This window comes from Hippoglossus hippoglossus, chromosome 5 (assembly GCF_009819705.1).
Source record: "Hippoglossus hippoglossus isolate fHipHip1 chromosome 5, fHipHip1.pri, whole genome shotgun sequence".
NCBI classification, from domain to species: Eukaryota; Metazoa; Chordata; class Actinopteri; order Pleuronectiformes; family Pleuronectidae; genus Hippoglossus; species Hippoglossus hippoglossus.
Window position 1 is genome coordinate 22,216,686 of NC_047155.1, and position 22,758 is coordinate 22,239,443.

The 22,758-nt window shown below is 41.4% G+C and overlaps 1 protein-coding gene across 3 annotated transcripts; it reads left to right on the forward strand.

Moving 5' to 3' along the window:
- Positions 1–1,362: 1,362 nt before the first annotated feature.
- On the forward strand, positions 1,363–22,727 carry sfmbt1 (Scm like with four mbt domains 1). Of its 3 annotated transcripts, none has more exons than XM_034586613.1 (21): positions 1,363–1,566; positions 6,938–6,995; positions 7,106–7,200; positions 7,637–7,880; positions 9,191–9,279; positions 9,910–10,156; positions 11,661–11,758; positions 11,868–11,969; positions 13,117–13,276; positions 13,467–13,549; positions 14,297–14,423; positions 15,776–15,889; positions 16,007–16,049; positions 16,164–16,231; positions 16,342–16,481; positions 17,651–17,760; positions 18,115–18,290; positions 19,120–19,298; positions 19,450–19,674; positions 20,579–20,707; positions 20,885–22,727. In XM_034586613.1, exons 2-21 carry the CDS (start codon positions 6,971–6,973, stop codon positions 21,023–21,025), a joined length of 2,595 nt encoding a protein of 864 aa, XP_034442504.1. In that variant the 5' UTR covers positions 1,363–1,566; positions 6,938–6,970; the 3' UTR covers positions 21,026–22,727. The 3 variants fall into 3 exon arrangements, with proteins under 3 accessions (XP_034442504.1, XP_034442503.1, XP_034442502.1); XM_034586612.1 differs by having other exon boundaries at positions 1,364–1,566; positions 9,904–10,156; positions 16,167–16,231; XM_034586611.1 differs by having other exon boundaries at positions 1,366–1,566; positions 9,904–10,156.
- Positions 22,728–22,758: the final 31 nt, after the last annotated feature.

Sequence of the window (22,758 nt, forward strand, 5' to 3'; positions counted from 1 at the left end):
ACGTAGCGGTCAGGTGATATAACTGCTCCCTCCCATGTCCTTTCCAATGCGTGGACTGGACGCATTCCTGCAGTGCGCACGGCTGACCCTGTCCTTGTCCTCTGTCCCCAGCAGTAATCCACTGGCTGCTGCAGGATGTGACCACTGAACAAACAGGCCCTATAGAAGCTGCAGTTGAGAACATTTGCCTTTATGCAAATAACAGCCTTAAGCCTGAATGCAGCATTCAAGTTACAGACCTCTTAAAATGACCCCACACTGTTGTCAGGGTGAAAATAACGTGATACAAAAGAACAAATAATTGATTTTTAATAGAATTTTTATTTGCAAAACCTAATTTCATTATACTAGTTTTACAGTCGGATGAATGAGAGCTTATAGAGACACCTCCACACTTGTGATAAAATGAATGAATTTAAGAGTATACATGCCTTTTGATTTATGCACGGCATGTCCACGACTGTTTCCACTGTTCGTGCAACATCCGATCGCTTCTCTGATGCTCACATTTCACGCACTGTTTCCACCAAACGCGGTTATATTTTTTTTTTTTTTTTTTTTTTCGGTCTTTTGTCACAACAGGCATCCGAAGGGTTGATCTATTGTGGAGGATAATGTGAGGCACTGTAGCTCTGTGGTCCAAGTGAGCGGCAGAACCTGTTCCAGACACCGGATTATGGGCTGTGGGAGCTCCCGCAGACGATCACACTTCATATTCATATGAAGGAAGCTCGTTTATTAATAGGAAACATGGACTTCGCTCTGTCGTTTCCAGCAGTTTCTCCCGCCCTCAACCCCCCCTATACCAAAAATAATAAAAACCTGAGCTGAGATCCCACACAACAGAAATTATATTATAACATGGGGTTATTGGGATTTATTTAGGAAGCAGCAGCATTTTAAGGCGCAGTGTGTGGGATTTCATTTACTTAAAATTAATTTGAATAAAGCAATTTGAGGTAATCTTCAATAACACTATATAAACGCATCTGCAACACATAGGGAGCAGATTTTTTTTGTGGTTAAAAAAAGACACACTGCACTTATCGAAAGTGGGTCGATGAGAATTAAATTCAGCTCAACCGGTGTATAATCATTAAACGCCATTAAACCACTGATCACTTCCTGTTTATAATAAATAATAATAAATGGGTTTTTTTTCCAGCTCTCTTTTGTTCGCCTTACAGATGTGAGTGTTGGTATTGTATTGTGTGTGTGTGTGTGTGTGTGAAGATGGAAGTCAGTGTAGCCGGGCTCACAGGCACACAGGCGGCCGCACATGCGCACTGGCCCCTCGTGCCATATTGGAACGAGGTCGTGGACGAGAAGCGCGTCAAGCTCGCAGGGCCACACCGGAAGTCTCGCGATTCCCCCCTCCACAGAAAAAAAGGCCCGCTCTGTTCCCTTCACTATAACGGCAGCCTCCCGCCGCCCGTGGCCGTTATATTTTGGAAAGGACACATCCGGGGCTGCCGGCGCTCGTCTGCTCTGACTTCACAGAGCTGCTGGCGAGCAGGCGGAGAGGAACGGCATCCGAAAAAAGCGACTTGGAAAAACTACTTAGCGGTAAGAGGCGAATTTGGCGACTAAATATTCACGTACGGGATGTTGTTTGTCACCGGACCCCAGCGGTGTTTGGTGCACCGGGGGCACATTCGTCGTTTTTCCCGTCTCTCAAAAAGACGGGTCGGGCTCGGTCGAGTGTAAGCGCCCTTATTGCTCGTCAGCCTGCTCTTATTGCTCGAAGCCCTGACGTCCACTAACTTGACTCGGACGCAGGCGGGTTTTTTTTTTTATTTCCTCACCATGTGTGCGGGACCTCACGCGTTTCAGCCCCGCATGTTTATTTACCGCACATCTGCATGGTTACATTTGGCTCTCTCGCCGTTTGCCACGTTCTCCTCAGTGTGAAAGTTAAGACCGCGGCCGCTGTAGTCTCTCTCTCTCTCTCCCTCTCTCCCTCCCTCTCTCCCTCTCTCTGCAAAGCCATTGCGTTAATGGCCCATCTCTGTTCGTGAATCCTGCGGTGTAGCAGCGCGATCTTCTCCGGCTGCTTCCACTAAACGGGCTCGTGTGGAAATTTCCAGTGATGTGCCCTTGAATAAGTCAGTGAATATTTCTAATATGGAAGTCTTATATAATGAAGGTTGCGCGAGCCTCGGCACATTTCATGCGTAGCTCGCTCCTCAAATAAAACAAGCTGAATAATAAGTGGGTTTTGTTGGGAGTGCTTCTCGCTTCGGGCTTCCAGGGCAGCCCGATGCTCGGCTTGTCATTTGGCTGTCATGCCCCACGTTGACTTACTGCAGCCCCGCGTCTCCTCTGGCTCTCAACTTCAACCGTTGTGCAACTTGAGTGATCCTGTGGCAGCGGCGCAGCTCCGGCGGACGAGCCGCTACGCGATGGCAGCCGGCGGCATGTCTCAGAGCTGAGTGGAGGCAGTTGAAGGAAAGTGTTGTTGTGAATAGAGGAGATCAACAACATCCCGGTTTGGTCTCCAGTCGGTGGATGAACCACGATGAGCGAGGCCAACTTTGTGTTTGTTTAGTTTCGGTGCCACCCTTTGTTGTCCACGTTAATGCATTTAATGTAATTTAAATGGCCTTGGCAGGTGTAAGGTGTCCTGACAAAATAAACCCGAGATTAAACCTCCACTGTGCTGCTTAAAGGGAAAGTTCACCCTAAAATGAAAATCCACTCATTTATCTACTGGCCACTGTGCCGATGGAGGGGTGGGTGAACTGTTTGAGTCCACAAAACCCTTTTGGAGTCTCAGGGGTAAACAGCGTTGCAGCCAAATCCAATACAACTGAAGTAAATGGTGACCAATTCTTAACGTAAAGGTAAAACGTAAAAATACAGCAGAAAAAAAACCATAACATGCCTCCATACTGCTTGTGGTGTCATCTACGTGTGCGCAAGCCCTAACATTCAAATTGGACTCAAAACGGTGCCATTTATACCGTGTTTTTAGCGTAAATGTCCTCTGGCATTGATTGGTAGATAATGAGGGAATTTAGATTTTTGGGTGAACTATCCCTTTAATTATGTGGTTCTGAATGGTATCATGTGATTGTCAGGAAGCACATGTGATTCAAACCTAGTCAAGCTTTATAAAAATGTTCATATCAGTCTATCGATAATTATAATAATACATGTCAGATTATAATTTCTTTTAAATTTAAAGACAGATTTTGGCTTCTGGGTGAAGGTTGTGGTTTAAAACTCTTTATGAGCAGAGGATGGCAAACACTTCATCAATCACGTGTTATGGCTCCTCACTGTGCTCGCAGTTTTTTGTATTTCAAACGCTTTTAAAAGATACAATTTCAAAAGATTGTCAAAAAAGATCACAATATGGATAATCGGCAGCATAAGTAAGAGAAAAAAAACAAGGAAAACATTACATCCTAAATGTTTAGTAACATGGATTAACATTTCATCTTCTGTCTGAAAAGCAGTAGGAAGGAGCAATATGCTTATCTGGTCTTCTATATAAAATCAGCAAACACATTTTACAAGGCATAAACATTATATAAATATATATTGATTTGGCTTTTGTTATATTGCTATTGATGAAAATTATATTTACAGAGGTGTGTAAAAATGGTAATAAATGTCCTCACAGTGTTGACAAATACAATTAGGTTTCAGCTACTGTTGAATCAGATCACTTTCCAGAAACAATGTCTCTGTAATCCACAGATGAAAGACACTTTTCAAAGGAGGTACTTGAGATAGTCAGGTCTGCTGGTTATTTAAAATTCAGTAGACCGTTTCTGTAACGAAAATACGCTGCAGATTTTTTTAAGGTAAGTTTCAATGATGTTAGCGACAAACAAAATTCCGTTCAATTCCTTTTGTATTGTGGAGAAGGCAGAAATGCCAGAGACTGATTTCTTAAAACCTATAGATCCATAAAACTCAAACTATATAGTGTAGCTCAACAGCACTCCATGAGAAAGTATGTGTTCTGTGATTTGGATTTTTATCATCACCATTTAGTGCTATAAATTTATTCCAAACTTCATGGAAACTGTGGAAATAATATCACGATTGCTTTTCTGAAAACAGGTTGTTATATTTGAGAGGACACAAAGAGGAGTACGCACTAATTTTCCACTACATTACTGCTTATGATGTAAAGTCATCCACTGGTGATCAGCAGATGCCATCAAATAGTGTTTGGGGAAATGTTTCAGCAGATAATTTTGATTTATTGAAAGCTGACTTTGATTCTGTTTCCTGGCGTAGTCGTACAACGCATTTGCAGTGCGCGTTTTATCAGATTGCATTTCCCGCCCAGGGACCTCAGACGTTCAGGAAGGCTTGTTTAGAAACACTCTGTCGCATGCTAAGTGCTGATGAGAATATAATTTAGTAAGCGCTTGTATAGAGGATGTAGTGTGGATCTCAGTTGTTGTTTTGTGTGCGTGGGTGCATTCACATTTGGCCCTTTCGCTGTTCGGTTCAGTCAGAGTCTCGGGTGGTGCAGAACGATTCAGGCAGACTGCTGATCGCTGGGGTCCACACACTTACTGTGCATGAAATAGGGGAAGTTGCTTTTCTTCCTGGGCTGTTCAGCAAAGTGGAGTTCTGTGGAAACTTTGTAGCTTCGGCTGGCGAAGTCAAAGTCAGAAGAAATGTTGAAAGTTTTCAGTAGTTGTCAGAAGTTTTGCAATCAGTCCGTCATGTAGGAGGCATTACCTAAACACAGACATCATTGAGAAGGATTTATTCAGTTTCATTTGATTTAAAATGCATGAAAAAGATTCACAAACATGGAAACACCTTAGAACTGATTATAGAAGGTCACAGGCACTTATATGAGAGGTAGAAATGGAATCCACTTAAAATTGTATCATGAATTCATAAATTATGTGTCAGCATCACATAAAGTTTCTTGACTTGAGCTCTATTTTTAATCCTGACTCCAATGCTCTTTTTTTCCCACTCTTGTGCGAGGAGTGTGATCCACGGGGACAATAAGGTCCTCTGGTGTGTGTGTATGTATGTGTCGGAGGGAGGGGGGTCAGAAAGACAGAGGGAGTCTGGGGCAGGGTCGAGGGGTGAAAGGCGGCGCTGATCCCGACAGAGCACGGGGGTCGCGGTGGCAGTCCGGTGGACAGGAGGGGGTGCACTCCGATGGCGGCCCTGCTTTTAATAGAGATGTCAGACGTGACAAAGACGGGCCTGACAGGCCGGCTGAATGGAGCCGCCGTGACAGAGCAGCTATCCTCAGCATCCCACACACTGCTCTATCTATCCACTGTTTCATGCCCAGCGTTCCCTGCCTTCTCATTCAGGCCCCCTCTCTTGTTGCATTAACTTATTTCACCAGCTTGTCACAATGCTGCGGCTTCAGTTTGATGTGTCAGAGTTTGATGTGTGTGTCCACATTCATGTCAAGGCGCCGTTTGAGTCTTTCCATCGGGGCAGGAAAAGGTATTTGATTTTGGTTTTAAAAAGATGAGTCTCACAAGTAGAGATGAAGCAGGAGATTAGCATAGTTTAATATATTTCCCCATCTCGCACCATCTGCCCTAATGAATTGCAGATATGCAGCATGTAATCTGTAATTTTATTCACTACTTCTGTTTTGTATTTATTGAGACCAGGACCAGATGCAAGCACTTGAATATTGATGTTATAACTTAAACAAAGAATTGGTATCTGAACAGATCTTCTATGAAAACCCAGCACTCCTTGATTTTAAAATAGCTGAGGAATTCAAACAAATGCTAATATCTGCCCTTGAAGTAGATTTTTTTTAAAGTTAAAGCTGTTGAATTAGTTTTCTTTCCTACTAGTGAATCCCGTCACTGCTGGTTTGTGCATTTATTTGCATGTTGACTTATTAAAGGTCCAGTGTGTAAGATTTGGGTGAAAGGGATCTATTGGCAGATATTGAATATAAAATAATCCTAGTGATGTTTTCTCTAGTGTTTTAAATTGGGTGAATTGGTGTTTTCTTTACCCTAGAATGGGCCCTTCATATTTAAATACTTTATATTTACAGGAAGGGGGTCCCCTCTATGGAGGCCGCCATGTTTTTTACAGTAGCCCAAACTGGACAAACTAAATGCATTTTGAGTTTTTATGACAACTGAAGGTTTCCACAGGTTCTCTTTCATGTTTGGAAGGGGAGAGTGAGGTGAGGGGTATATTCAGCTGCAACATGTAACTTCACCACTAGATGTCACTAAATTATACACACTGAACCTTTAAAATAGCAGACTACTATAGAAAAAGTTGAATACTTAATTTATAGAATTTCAGGTTGCAAAACACAGCACAAAAAACAGATACACTTAAATGTTGTGATACAGAACCCTCTTCTAACAAACCCAAGGATATAGTGGGGAAAAAAGAGAATAAGGAATTATGACAGAAAATAAAGAAAAATGCACGATTAGGTTTCTGATATGAATATATACATTGTGTAATATTAAGATAGTAATATTCCATAACATTGTGCATCCTTTGCTCCAGCTGGCTCCAGTAAGTGAAATACACTCAACAAATTCTATAAAAGCGGGACCATGTTTTAATAGATTGTCCCGGGTGGTGTCAGGATTGCATCTCGGCTTCTCTAATGGAATCCCGGAGAGCTCTTCTTTCACCCAGAGTTTAAACGAGGAAGCCGCAGTAACTCTTGATCATGGTTTCCAGTTCTTTGTGTAACTTTTTGCTGATACAGTTTGGCTTGTGAAGTGCTGAGCCAGCTGGCGATAGAACCTGTCTCATTAATCTTCTAGCTCTAATCGGTAGCAGTGCTCAGAGATTACTGATAAACGTAAGGCTGTGACGAGGGTGCTTCACTGCTATATTTTCATTTCTGTGTTTTCTTCTCTGTGGCATCAGAGTTTTGGTCGAGTGCTCCTTCGTTCACTCTCATGGGATGATAATGATAATCCTCCTCTGTTTCTCTCCTCAGAGCTCCCCGTCTCGGCCTTGAGGGGGCACCAGCATGAGTCAGGAGTCACTGGAGTCTGGTAAGAAAGAAGTGCTCTGTGAACAGCTGCAGGAAATGTGCAAGATAAAATGTTGGGAAGCCGGTTGTAAAGGAGGAGTGTTTGTGTGTGTTTGTATGTGTGTGTTCCAGATGGAGACTCTGCTCAGGATGTATGTGACTTTAACTGGGATGAATACCTGGAGGAGACTGGAACCGTGTCCGTGCCCCATCACGCCTTCAAACATGTGGGTCCTGACAACGATCGCAGCCAACTCGCATCTCTTGATAAGCTTATACAGCTACTGTGTGAAGTTCTTGGTTCCATGTAACGTCTTGTTAGTTTCAAACTATGTATTAAATTAAATTAATCTGAAAGCATGACTCAGATGCACAGAATGTGCAATCAGGTGAAGTCCCTAATAAAGTGTTAACAGGTTCCAATGAAACAGCTTTAGCAGCATCCAATCAGAAAGCAGTCAACAGCCTAAACACACAAGTCGCATGTTGCAACACCAGTTGTAACAAGACTTCCACAAATATCGTTTTTAACACTTGAAATGAAACCCAATAGTAGCACAGGATACGTCCTTTAGTTTCTTTCTGAACCTTTGTAATTTGTTATTTGTGTGAAAACGTGGTTTAATGACGTCATGTTTCTCCGTTCCTCTGTCTATGTCTCAGGTGGACCAGGGTCTGCAGACAGGTCTGATTCCAGGCATGAAGCTGGAGGTGTGTGTGCGCTCAGAGGCCGACAGCCCCTACTGGGTCGCCAACATCATCACCACATGCGGCCAGCTGCTGCTGCTACGCTACGAAGGTTACCAAGATGACCGGCGCGCAGATTTCTGGTGTGATCTCATGACGGCAGACCTCCACCCACTGGGCTGGAGCCGCCAACATGGAAAGACCATGAAGGCCCCTGAGGGTGAGGCATGGCTTGTGTTGGCAGGGTGTGTTTTTTTTTTTAGCTGTAAGACGTAGGCTAATGGTTGGGCTGTAATCCACCAATGGATAATCAATAAGTAGCAAGGTATATGTCCTAGAGAGCTGTGTGATTACATTACATTAAACTAGAAGGGCCCTCATAGAGCTCATACCTCTGCCCAGTTTGACACCCTATCTTGCAATTTCTGAATCTGCCTGCTTATCTGGATTGGCTTCAAAATGTAATGGGTTCCTCCTTTGGTCATGCTCCACCCCTCAACAAAATGTCAAGGAAATCAGTTCTGTAGTTTTTGAGTAATCCTGTTAAAGAACAGACAAAAAAATGGCAATGAAAACATAACCTTCTTGGTGGAGGTAATAAAAAGAGTTGCGTCTTAATAATAAAGAAAAACAATAATAATGCAATTTAGTATTGGTTTGGACTGAGTGGGTCTCATGACATGGAAGCTAATTAAAAACGCCATAGTGTGCATACCTCTGCCAAGGCCTAACAGTCCCCTTATAAAACATTTAAATTCACTAGATCCAAAATGCACACACTCATAAATATCAGTCCCCTAAATATTTCTGACTTTTCATCAAGAAACATGAATTATTCTCTTATGTCTCACCCCTCCACAAAATGTCATGGAAATCGGTATTGGCGTAATCCTGCTGACAAAAAAACAAAGAAACAAAACCTCCGTTGCGGAGCTAAAAAGGATGATGTGAACGTCAATAGTGAAAAGTATTTATCATTAAATTTAGTAAATATAACAAAGTTCAAATGTTCAAGTGCGTATTTCTGTCCCTTTTTTGTGTAACCTTTAGTAACCTACCTTTTATTTGTTTTTCTAAGTGCTTCAGGCACATATGAGCAGTGAAGAAAACACATGGGTTTTCATACCATAAGTAACTAAATTATTGTTCAGGATAGCGATGATGGCAAAAGCAAGACCCTCACAGTTTTTGATGCTAAATACTGGTTAAATACCCCTGGTTTTCACTTGATGGGATCACTTTTAGAATAAATTTATATGAAGAAAATTAATAATGGGAGCAGCCAAAATAGTTTTGTTGCGTGTTCAGAATATGGCAGCTCACAGTTAGATAACACAGATGCACGTTGTCCATGGTATGAATGTGCTATGAAAGATAATCTGTTACGTTTGAGGAATTCTTGTAGTCTTTCTTCTGTTATGGGTGATGCTGTGATTGAAGATGAGAAATGCAGAGTGGAGTGTGTGTGTGTGATCCTGAGTTCAGCTGGTTTAATACAACTAAATGCTTTGTGTGTATGATCCACATCAGGTGCGCGTGAGAAGCACCAGGACTGGGAGGCTCTGCTGGAGAAGGCTCTGGCTGAGGAGTGCAGCGCGCCTGCCAACCTACTGGAATTGGTAAGGCAGAGAAACAAAGCAGCTGTCCCTCCTTAGAATATACTCACACCCAAGGTGCAACATTAGCTTTTGTCTGTGCCTCTATCACTACTCGCATGATAAATGTGAAGACAATCGAGTCAGACATGCTTACCCCAATAAGTGGTTGACGCAAGTTTGGTAAACAGAAATGACATAAGAGAAACCGCAAGCTGATTTACCCTCAGGTGATCGGAACCATGACTCTTCAGTTTTGACACACAAACAGAAACAAACACACACACTCACTGTGCTGCATGTCATGCTCTATTTTATTCCTGTGTGCTACTTGCTTTTATTATTTTTATATTATTTTAGTTTAGATTAAAATCTCCAAGCATTTAAAGACTTTATAATTCTCAATTAGAAATGGTAAACCTCACAGTGTAAATGTCCATTGGAATAAATGTGAACTGAATCAAGAATTCCTTCATGAAGCACCCAGTGTGTTTTTAGAGCCATTAGTTAGCTTTCAGTGACCATGCCTTAGTGGGCTGAGTGTTTTCTCCCAGTTTAAATACTTGTCCAGATGTTTGTATATTTGGGTTTTGTGTAAGTGTGTGTGCTACTACCTTCTCATTTACCGTCCCTCACCACCCCGCACAGCCCCAGCGTGGCAGAGACCCAGTGGAGCTCCTGTGCGCAGGCTGCTATGTGGAGCTCCAGGACATTGCTGACTCAGGGCTTGCCTGGGCTGCAGAGGTGGAAGAGAATGTCGGAGGGCGACTGAAGCTGCGTCTGCTTGGCACAGAGGGCCTGCCAGGCACACCTGCAACCGTCTGGCTCTTCTACCTCCACCCACGCCTCCACCCACCGGGCTGGGCCAAAGAGCACAGCTGCACCCTCAGGCCTCCCTCAGGTCAGTGGCTCTGACACAGATCACATTATATATTTAGAAACAAAAGGAAGAATGGCACTCAGTGGAGCGCATACTTCTGCCAAGGTGTAGAGGGGGGGGGGGGGGCTAGGAAGATTCCAAGGGCCCAGCACAGACAGGGGCCCTCAGAGAACACAATTATTGCATGAAGCTGCACCAAAATGCACACGCTGGTAGAAATCAGTCCCCTAAATATGCCTGTTTTTTAAATCATGATCCATGAATTATTCCCTAGAAGTCAGTGAAAATGTAAAAAAAAAAAAAAACTCCTATTTTGCAATGTGAAGGAAAGTAAAAAGAATTCGGGATTTGTATCAAAATATTATGGGCTCTTCCCTGACCCCACGTCCTTCTTGATCCGTCCAGTATTTTTTGCGTAATCCTGCTTATTAACTAACAAACAAACAGACACAGATGAAAACATAACCTCCGGTCAGAGGAAATTATGTTTACTGTCAAAGCAGGCTGACTGATGGAAGGACACAAAAAATTCCTGTGGAAATCATGGATGTTTAACATGTCCAATTATGCAGTATAACCCTATTTGATCTATTATGCTCTGTCATTTACACATAATCACTGCTACAGGTCTAATGTTTAAATATTAATTATTGAAAATCCCATGTTTCTTCCTACTTACGCACTCAGATATGTCCTTTCATTATGTGAATTACCACGTGAGGTGCTGTTATGAGACAAATATTCACAATGGAACGGTGCCCCATTACACCCTGAAACGGATTTTCTGTGAATGATCAGATGGATCATTGTTTTTATGGCTACAATCGGCTAATTATTTGATTAATGTGAATACAGTTTGTTAATATGCAAGTTTTGAGAAGCACTGGAGAGCGTGTCTCTTCCCTGACACTGCTGATCTACATGCTGGTGCCACTGCAGCTGAGGAGTTATTGATATTTAATACCAGGCCTCTTTGGTGAAGCTGGTGGGGTTTATACCATGATATCCTGCTTTTGCAAGTTGATGACAGAATGTAGTGAGCAGTAAAACTGATTTTAAATCATCGTCTTAAAGGTAAACCTTCAGGTCAGCCTGTTTGTGTTTAATTTTCTTATTTCCAAAAATTATGGGGAAAATATAATGTATTTTTAAATCCATCAAAGGTAACAACCAAAGTTCAGCTTCATTAATTCTACACGTCATCCTGTTAATAAATCCGGCTGGAACCTAGCACCTTGTGATAAGAAGTCTGTTTGTTTAATGGTTGTGAAATTGTGGAGGACAACATTGTTTTAATTAATTGCAGGGACCCGTTTTAGAGGAGTAGATCGGAACAGGCTGACATCAGATATAATCCAGACCAATGGGTTTAGTAAATTAAAATAGGAAAGTGTGCAGAGGAGAATTTGTTCTGTTGGATGTTTTGCTTTTTTGTAGGTCATTGATAATAAAATAATACAGCAGTGGTGAGTAAGTCAAGGTTTTGCTCTTCGGCAGCTGATTTGTGTGTGTTTGTTGGTTTCAGATCTGTTGGCACTGCGGACAAAGGAGGAGTGGGAGGAGGTGAGGCAGAGGATCAGTGACCTGCCTCAGGACGAAGCTCTGACTGCGGAGCTCAGTAAGGTACTGCAAAGAGTTGTGACACCTTCAAACTGGGCGCTGAAACATCTTAGAGCTGTGCTGTTTGAGAATGACTCAATGTGTGTGTGTGTGTGTGTGTGTATTGTCTCAGGATCAGCCTGCCATCCCTGCTCATTGTTTCAAGGAAGGGATGAAACTGGAGGCTGTTGACCCTGCTGCTCCTATTTCCATCAGGCCTGCCACTGTCACCAAGGTAACAGCCTTTCCTATGAAATCTGTCTCTGCTATGCTGCTGTTTTTCCTGTTTGCTATTTATGGCCGTAGATGTTTGTGCTTTCTGCCTTTGTTACTGAACTGTCTTTATTTTGTAGCTAAGAAAAGGTCGTCCCACATTCCTCAGCATGGCTGAAATTCATTTGAATTCCGATTTTTTTCAATTTAACAACTCTTCCCAACCGATCTCCTTGACTTTGCCGTCGGCTTGATTCAGTTTTTATTGTGACAAAGAGAAAAATGATGGTGACAACTTTAAAGCTGTCACTTTGGAATGACTTCAAGGCCACATTTGAAAAGTCTAAATAATCTCCTTCCTAAACACTATTCCTTGACCCCGATGGAAAAATGTCATGAGGTCAAGGAAAGATGTGAAGGAGACGCTGTAAGGAGTTAGGAAAGGAGAACCACGCTGCAGAGAAAACCTGACTCCATTTACACATTGTTTTTTTAAACCAACTTTTTTTATAACTAAATATGTTCGGTACAGTGACGTTCTCGTACAAGTCAAGAAAAATGTCCTGTCAGAAACAGAATGACACCTCCGAATAAAAGGGAACATTTAACAAAGAAAGGAAGAACAAGACTGAAATGTTGAAATAACATAATAATTTACAAGCAAAGATATCTTAGCCATTGAAATAATAATTAAATAGAAAGAAAAAAAGCTAACTACCAAGGTGAATTATACTCAGACATAAGTATATAGTTTCCTGCTTTTATATATTTCTTCAGTGGAGATTTTGTTTGTGCATTCAGCAACTAGGAGATTAAAATTACTTTTATACTGTATTTAGTTGTGATGATGATATTGTGAACTATTTGTTTGTTGTTTACTGTGACTCCTGACTGGACAGATGTGACAAAGAAGAAATTAGGAGCTCAGACAAATGTGAGGATTCACTTTTGGATCGCGTCAGGAGAATTAAACAGTAGTTCTGTTTTTAACATAGGTCTGTCCAGGTGCAACGACAAGGTTGCTGCTGCAATGAATTGTGGGATGACATTTTCTCCTTTCCTTTCATAAAAGATGGTTTAGTGTTTCCTCTGCTAAATGAGATAATTAAGGAAGCATTGATGATCCTTTCCTTATCTGTTAGGTAATTTCCTCCTCTCTTCTTCTTCAGGTGTTCAGTGAGCAGTACTTCCTGGTGACGATGGATGACCTTTGTGGTATGGAGGAGTCAGAAGGTGCAGGACGGTCCTTCCTGTGTCACAGAGACAGTCCAGGGATCTTCCCTGCTCAGTGGAGCCTCAAAAATGGACTCCCTCTCAGCCCCCCACCAGGTCTGCTCTGTCAAACATTGTCCCTTGATTACGACCCTCTTAACCAATTACCTGTGATATCACAAAGTAAGGAATGACATGATTAAATAACTCGTGTTGTCTTTGCCTCTCTCTCCTTGGCTTTGTTTGCTTCCTTTATCTCCCTTTTCTTATCTCTTTCGGTTTTCTTTCCCTATTTCATCATGTGCAGGATACCAGGGTCCAGACTTTGACTGGGCCGATTACCTGAAACAGTGTGAGGCTGAGGCAGCTCCTCAGCACTGCTTCCCAACTGTAAGTGAAACCTGTGTTTTACCCATCACAAGTTCACAATGGTCCCACTTCAGTATAAAAAGCATTTTCCTGTGCCAAACTGATTACAGGATCAAATACTGGCTGGAATCAAACTTAACATGGGCTGTGCAGTGAACATGAGTCATACAAGAGAAGCTATTAAACACCTCATAGTGTATTTTATATTGTCCACCTGTCACTGTCAAAATGACAATTAAAAGACAATTAAATTTCTTTTTACAATACTATTATTAAATTGCTGTTGTGTGAAGGCTGTATTGGGCATTCAGAAATAAATATAATTTTTAATCACCATTAGCATCCTGTCCAAGCTAAAACCTGCTTGCTATTGAATTGCAATATCCATGCAGCATTCCAGACTTCTAAATAACTGACCGAAATAAAATATGTTTTGTTTATTGGTTCAGATTGTATGTGAGGCAAAGTAAAGAGAGGGGCCAATGTCCGGATGATGCAAATCTAAAAAAACAAGACAATATTCCTAATAGAGAATAGCAGCAGCATTTAAATTAGTGCCCTGTGGTCCATTTTATTCTGTAAACAGTTTGGTTTGGTGCAGCAGCAGTTCAGGGCTGAATATCGATGTAACAGATGTTAGAGATGAGAACATATTTCTGCAGTGTGAAGGACCACTAACACTGTGGTGATTTCTTAGTGAATAAAACAGAACACAAACTGCTGTGAGACGGCGTTCACAAGGTTTTTCCCTCTTTGTTTACCTGCCAGGAGCAGTGTGACCACAGCTTCAAAGAGGCCATGAAACTGGAGGCTGTCAACCCGCTGTCACCTGAGAACATTCATGTGGCAACAGTCAACCGGGTCAAAGGCCAGTACATTTGGCTGAGTCTGGAAGGTGAGATGAGAAGTGTTTTTTTTTACTAGATTAGAATAGATTTTAAAAAGAATGATTTCTCTGCCATCCAACAACAAATGAGTGTCAATGATATGTCAAACATTAACCTTTGTGGATCTAATCAAAGCTTCGTAGCTGCGCAGATAGTTTTCTCATATTTATGGAGAAGACATGGATGTCAGAATCTGAGATTATTGCATAACGTCCATTTCATATACAGAATCTGTGGCCTTGCTCAGACCTGGTATTAACATCCATCCTGAGACATCTGATCCCAACTGGACAGTGTTTAGTCCATCTGTTCACACCTGGTATTAAAATCTGTTCTGATAGTGTCTCCTGTGACCACTTGTGATTAGATCTCACTTCCACGCTCTACATGAAAATAAACACGCACATCATTTGTGTTCGTGAAGACCAAAAGATGTTTTTACCCAGTCTGAGTTTAAAGATGTGAACATGTGTCCAATGTCATGTGTGTGTTTGTGTCGGTGTGTGTTGGCAAGAGCGAGCAGCTGTGCTTTGAAGAAATATTTACACAATTTAAGAAAAGCATCAGTCAGTATGTGGTGGTCAGTGTTGATAGTGCGACAGTGACCACAAATAAATCAACATATGGACACAGAGAGGCCTAAAACTATGTTTTAAAACGTATGTGGCCCAGGAAGCATTTGTGTTCACACAGCTAAAAGAATGTGGCCACATGTGTTCCAGACCTTCTCCAAATGTGGTCTGTGTGATCGGATCTGACTTAGCACTGACCACTTCTGATCAGATCACTCAGGACGGATGATGGGGTCTGAACGGGGTGCCTGTTTTGAAGATAATATAGAGATCATGGATAGATCTTATAGAGATCATGTAGATCAGTGTTTTACAGATAGAAATCACACCCCTCAGACACCACCTGGTAATGTTCAGCTTCTCACTTCAAAGATGTAAAAACTTTCCCAAGCATATGAGTAAATAAGAGTTGAAACAAATCGGAGTGAGAGTAGCAGACAACATTCATCTCTTCCAGAAAGAAGCTGCATAACATAACTGTTTTTTTGAAGCCTTTGGGATGTGTGAATATTGTTAAACTATGGAAATGTATATGAATGTTGAAAACTTTGTGGACATATCACAGTAAAGTTGTGTGTTACGTCATGGCTGATCTTGCTAGTTGCAGCAAATAATTAAAAAAATCTTGTGATACTTGTTTGTCCCTTATTAGGATACCATTTGTGTCACTATACACGTCATACTTCACTTGCCTGGATAAGAATGTAGTCAGTGATATTTTTAGCGCTGCTCGCTGTGTACTGGAGGGATTTCTGAGTAGCTCTGTGTGTGTGTGTGTGTTTGTCCAGGGCTGAAGCAGCCCATGCCAGAGTTGATCGTTCATGTGGACTCTCTCGACATCTTCCCTGTCAGCTGGTGTGAGACAAACGGCTATCCACTCATCCATCCCATCAAACCCACAGGTACGCAACGCCCTCTTAAAACACCTCCAATAACAAGTCTGTATCTAATGTTATGATATTTTGTAACAATATCAAATTAGTGTGACTGAGCACTCATTAGTCATTCCTTGTTTTTAGTCGAGAAAGAAAGGAAGATTGCTGTCGTGCAGCCAGAGAAACAGTGAGTATAAGAGGGGGGGGGGGGGGGGGGGGCATTGATTGATTGGTGTATTGGTTTAAGTGGAGCGAGTCCAACAACCTTTCAGCATCTGACTCAGTTTTCATCTCTTCACAGCAGAAATCCACCAAAGTCTATGACACCTGACGCTATAAGGCAGCAGATGGCCCACCAGTCAGAAACAGGTGAGTGGTGTGTCAGTTGTCCCTGAAGGGTCCCACACTGTGATATATTATATCTACTGACTGTCTGTGGTTGTCCGATCATATGTATCTATCTTTGTATCCCCGTGCAGGATATGGGAATGGCAAATACTGCTGTCCCAAGATATACTTCAACCACCGCTGCTTCTCTGGGCCCTACCTCAACAAGGGACGCATCGCCGAGCTGCCTCAGTTCATCGGCCCTGGAAACTGTGTCCTCGTCCTCAAAGAGGTGAGAGGGCTTGCCCACAGGTTTACTGTGTAAATAACAAAACAAACTTCCCCTCAATCATATAGCACAGTGGTATGGTTGTCAGCATTTTTTAGCACTGCTTGTTGCATGACTATGCATAGCCAATTATCATATATTATGTACCATTATACAGATAGATTAAGTTCAGTTTCATTGAGACAAGAACTCTCTGATATATTGGCTAATATGTTTATATACATTTTTGGTAAGATGTCATTATCTAACTCATATGACAAAAAAAAATGTAATTGAGGTTTGATATATAACAGTTTAACCATAAACGTAATGATAAATAACTGTGAATATAAAAACACATATACAACCAAATATACTGAGCATGAATTAAGAAAAATAAACCTATTTTTACATGTAATGTAAACATAAATGCACATCTTTTCTGCGTTGTTTATTCAGTAAAATAAATGTTACATTCCTGTCCATATTGGAAAACATAAACACTGATGTGATATATCTTTGAAAAGCTCATATCAGTGTTTGCTAGCGAACGTAGCCACGCGGTGTGTCCGAGGGTCAGTGAATGCACCTCGTAGGAAGATATCAGAGGACATTTAGGCTAAAATCATGGTGCAAATGACGCAGATTCGAGTCAAATATGAATGCCTGGGCTTGCGGACACTTGGATGACACCACACAAGCACTATGGAGGCATGTTGTGTTTTTTCTGTTATTTATTACGTCCGAAGTCTTGGTCACCATTTATTTCAGTTGTATCAGATTCGGCTGCAACAAATTTTACCCCTTAAACTCCAGAAGTGTTTTGTTGACTCAAACACTTCACCCACCCCTCCATCGGCATAGTGGTGAGTAGATAATGAGTGCGTTTTCATTTTTGGGTGAACTATCCCTTTAAGACTCAAGTGGAAGTTGAAGCTAATTCAAGCTGGACCTTTTCACTTAAGCCAGGTAGTAGTTTAGCCACTTTGATGGAACACCCCCCTGTTAAGGCTGCTTATGTACAACCATCAACATTTCATTGGTCCAGGATAAAGAAAGTCTGGCCTCAAAATGAACATGGGGAGTTCTTGATGTTAAAATGATAAACATAGCAGCCATGAAAAAAATAACCTAACCCTCCGACCCATAATTAACCGATATGTGTTGCATTCCTGTGCATGTCTCATACCCAGGTATTGACTCTGCTGATAAACTCTGCGTACAAGCCAAGCCGTGTGCTGAGAGAGCTGCAGCTGGACCAGGAGAGCCGCTGGCAAGGCTATGGAGAGACACTCAAAGCCAAGTGAGTGGAATCACCATTTAATCCTCAGATAAAATGTCTCCCCTCTTAAGATAACCAGCAGGAATAGCACAAGTGTTCACAGCTGGTCTATTTTAGGACCCATTTTGGATTACAATTATTCTTAAATGCACAAGGGGGAATAAACATCTGATACTACATTATAGCCTTTATTTAGCAGTGTTACTTAGCACGTGTTACTTCTTGTTGGTTCTAACTACCTTATTTGTTAGACATGATTATGAGAGGGAAGAGTCATATCTTCATCTTTTTCAATTTAGTAGTCTGTGGAAATACTTTGTAACATATTTATCATAATTTGCTCACTGGTCAATGTTGCTTTTACTCACATTTCAGGTACAAGGGGAAGAGTTACCGGGCCACTGTGGAGATAGTGCGCACTGCAGACCGTGTGGCAGACTTCTGCAGGAAAACCTGCATCAAGCTGGAGTGCTGCCCAAACCTGTTTGGACCTCGCATGGTTCTGGAGCGCTGCTCTGAGAACTGCTCTGTCCTCACCAAGACCAAATACAGTACGTGCTCTACACAAATACACACTGCTGATTGTTGAGCCGTTAAATGATTTATCACATGATCAATAAAGACGATGAACATAAAAGCTAGTGACTGGTTATCGGTGGGTTGGAAATATGAATATTTGCTTTTCAGTTGCAATCTTAATTAAAAACAATATTCAGACATTTCCTCTCATTCAGCTCACAGCTCATTCAGTTTTTTTTTTTGTTCAGACACGTCCAGTTCTTTTCAGTGAAGCTGCTCATGAGTAGAAAGAATCAATGGGTAGATACATTCTAAAAAGAAATTCTGTGAAGCAGACGGATAGAACTCCTGATTTAGAAACTGCAATAGGCATGCACAAGAAATACACACAAACACACGTGTATATTTATGGTGTATACATCTTCTAACAGACTGCTTGTAATCTGTGAACATTTTAAAATATGCTTGCCTGTTGGGGACAGTAACACAAACTCAGTGCAACGTACATTAACTGCATCATTCTCTGGTCGGCTTTGGATCCTAAATACAGAATGTCTGGCAGGTCTGGGTCGTTGAGTTTTCTCTCTGGCTCAAGAACTGATGATAGTAGCACACATAAGATTTCTGTCTCTTTTGTCTTGTACTTTTCATGATAATCCTGACACCATGTGCTCTCCAGACTCACTCAATCATCTTATTTAATAATACTTTTCCCATTGAGAATGTACATATTTAAGAATAAACATAGTGTGATTGATTTATTTGGCCCTGCTGTAAATTTCCCATCTGTCTCTCAATACTATATTAAAATCCTTCAGGCATGTCAGATGCAACACAATAAGCCTGTCCTCTTGTCTCCAGCATATTACTATGGTAAGAAGAAGAGTAAACGTGTGGGTCGTCCACCGGGGGGCCACTCCAACCTGGAGGGTGGAGTGAAGAGAAGAGGGAGGAAGAGGAAGAGGAGGAAGCAGCTCTTTGTCCATAAGAAGAGACGCTCCTCAGCCTCCGTGGATAACACACCTGCTGGTTCTCCACAGGTAACACACACACATTCTCTTCATTAAGCATTACATTACAGGGTTCGTAGGTGGCATCATTGTTAAACTAGCATTTTTACTTTTGGTTCTTATTTGAATCTGTGTCAGTATACTGGATTTATTTATGGCTGTCCTTATCTTTGGGTTGCAGGGCAGTGGAGAGGAAGAGGATTTAGATGAAGATGATTCTCTGAGTGAAGACTCTGGCTCAGAGCTGCAGGACGATCTCCAGGATGATTCTGAACAATCTGTTGGGAAGTCTCAGCCCACCACACCATCCCCCTCCCCACCAGCGACACCCAGGCCCACACGCCGACGCCGGAAACCACGCTCACCCTCTTTCTCTGATGATGAGAACCGCCCTCCCTCACCAAAGGTGTTTAAAGTAAAGAAAGAAAAAGCTGTGTGCCCTGACAATACATTTTTACAAACACTTCCAAATATTTATATAATATCTGTGTTTTTATAGCGGTGTTTCTAAACAGTATATCTGTGAGGAATATGAAAATATTGCAGCTAGATCAGTTCTGCACCCAGACCCATTAAATGTTATTGCCTTGCACAGCCCAACTTATTCATCTCAATAATATATTGAATGAGAGAGTCTACTTTTCTAGCAGGAGGTATCTCGCAATGTTAAAGAAAGTAGTAAAAAATGTTCCTGGCTGAGTCCCTTTGTGCAGATCCGCACCAACTTTATTACTGCAGAAAAAAAGCCTTCCCCCCTATGAAACTACATTTAAATCCACTAGATTGTGCACACTCCTAGATATGAATAGTGTAAATTTGTATATCCGTAAATCAAAATCCATGCATTATTCTCTGGGAAATTGGTAAAAATGTCAAAGGCACTAATCTCACATTGTTAAAGAAATTCAACAATGACCTGATCTGGGTTAAAGTTAAATGGGCTCTTTCTTGGTCCATGTCAACCAGGTTTTCTGGAAATCGATTCTGTCATTTATGTGTAATCCTGCTGAAAAACGACAAATACAAAGGGACAGGTGAAAATGTGTCCTCGGTGGAGTTAATGATGTTTCCAACATGTTATGCTCTATTCCATCATCCTTTTAACATAATCCTCTCATTACAGCTGTTTCTCTGTGACTTGAACTCAGTTTATGTGGGAAATCAAGACTCAAGCAATCAGTGCTTCCTTTGTGAAAGTTTTCTCTCTTCTCAGTATCAATCATAAGGGTTAAAACAAGCTCTGAGCTTTTCCACTTAGGCTGTGAGATCTCTGAGCCTCTGTCTGACTCACCTCATCTCTGTGTTTATAGACCTCAAAGACTGAGCCTCCTCAGAAGCTGTGTTTGGACACCAGCCCCCTGGAGTGGAGCGTTACTGATGTAGTTCGCTTTATCAGGAGCACTGACTGTGCACCTCTTGCAAGGATTTTCTTGGACCAGGTAAGAAATACTCACAGAATTATTGGCCTCTCAGGATGACAGCTTGCTCCACTCTACTGCAACAAGTGCACTTGTATTGTATCCACGGTCAGTCACCCATCAAAACCACTAGAGAAAGTTTAGCCAATAACAAACTATATATGGATATGCTTCTCATGTAGATGTATGTGTTTATAGGAGATTGACGGACAAGCTCTGCTCCTGCTGAACCTCCCGACGGTGCAGGAGTGCATGGACCTGAAGCTGGGACCGGCCATCAAGCTGTGCCACCACATCGAGAGGGTCAAACTGGCATTTTATCAACAGTTTGCCACGTAGCTGTCGGGGAATCAACATTGATGGACACGATTACATCCTGTTCTGTGTATTAATCCTGTGAAAACACTGTATTTTCCCATTTTGACTTTTCCTACACTGGATATCCTTTAGAATCCTGCATATACCTGAGACATGAACACCAGAGGGTGGAGCGACATGTCCTGATCCTGGAGGAGGGAAAGGAAAGCAAAGTAGAGGTGCTCTTTAAGAGAGAATAGCACAGGGGGGGGGACTGAAAGAGGAGAATTCAAGGCCCTTCTTTGTCATAAATAAATCTAAAAGCCTTTTTTAAATCCAACACTTCAATCTATCATGGCAGACATGCTTTTAAGATGAAACGATTCGGTTTCTCGCCATGTACTAACAATAATTTTTTACTCTTTTGTGTCTTCTGAATGTCTTGGATTCTCTGCTTTTATTCCTCTTTTTTTTTACATTTCATTTTTCTTTGAGGAAAGGTAATTGAGCACCAGTGCTGCGACTCCATTGGTCTGTTGTGTCCAATCATGACCTCCAGCGTGCCTTGCTTTCTCTAAAAAGGGAACGGCACTGAATCACAGCTTTTACTTGTCACAGTCTGGCCTCAGAGTATTTGGCACCTGCTGGTCAACATTTATTGTTGTCTGCTGGAGTTAGAAAAACCTGGTGATTTCACAATGAAGTCGTTTTTCATCGAAAAAAGAAACATTTCTGTGCACTCAAGATATGACAGCCCACTTACTGAAGCACTTAAAATCAACAAAACAGGTTTTCACTGCATAAGGCTGTATCTTGGATCTAGGATGTGTAGGGTCCTTTTGTTTTTAGTTTCAACAGCCTATTTGGCCTATTAATTGGTAATTAATACAGTTATAATTAATTGTACACAGATAAAACTACAAGTTTCATACATTTAATGCAAGTTGCAAGTTTTTTGAAAGCCAAGGGTAATATTATGCTAGATATACGGTTATTGCTAATCTGAGTGTGTGAGTCATTGTGAGTGGTTGACAGACGGTTGTTTTAGTGTGAACACCAGACACATGTCTGCTCAACAACGAATGCAATATGTTCTTCATCTCATTACATCAACTTGCTTTCTCCTACAAGTTTCTGTTAAGACCAGTCTACAGTGCGAGGATTCAGTAATGGAAGCACAAGCAACACCATGTACTGTTGGATGGTATGCAAATATGACAGTGCATGTTTGTATATAGTGTACATAATCAAATGTCTTTTAGTGCAACAGGGTGTTAAGAAAAAACTATTGAGCAATTAACTTTCTGCATTAAGCAATGAGCAAATGCCCTAAATACACAGGCACATGATGTTTGCACATAATATGCCAACACCTCCTCACACGGGGAGAGAGGTTTTAACAAATTCAGCTTCAGTTGATTATTTGAGCCATTTCATATCTTTGAATAGTTGTTATTTTTAAACAATTTAACTTGATGGGCAGTTTTAAAGCGAGAAGCTTTTCTCTAAATGTTTTTGTATCTGAGTTGTTTCTCTTTTTACCAGTTCCTGTAGCGTGGTTTATTGTCATGTGCTTGATTTTGTGTTTGAAAACCCTGCTGTGGGAGTTGTTTACTCATGTGCTTGTACTTACAGCAATGGAACATATTTTTATCTCATGTTTAAAAAAAAAAAAAAAAAAGATTATTACAGCTATTTAATGAGAAATCTGCAATAAGAAAATAAAAAAATAAAATAAAAACGAGTTTTTGTCTGTCGGCCTTTTAACCTACAAC

Excerpts from the sequence above, each read along its gene's own strand:
- sfmbt1 (XM_034586611.1), top strand. The coding sequence starts at position 6,971 with ATGAGTCAGGAGTCACTGGAGTCTG. Across the intron at positions 11,759-11,867 it reads TGACTGCGGAGCTCAGTAAG|GATCAGCCTGCCATCCCTGC; the intron begins GTACTGCAAAGA and ends GTATTGTCTCAG. Across the intron at positions 13,550-14,296 it reads CTCAGCACTGCTTCCCAACT|GAGCAGTGTGACCACAGCTT; the intron begins GTAAGTGAAACC and ends TTTACCTGCCAG.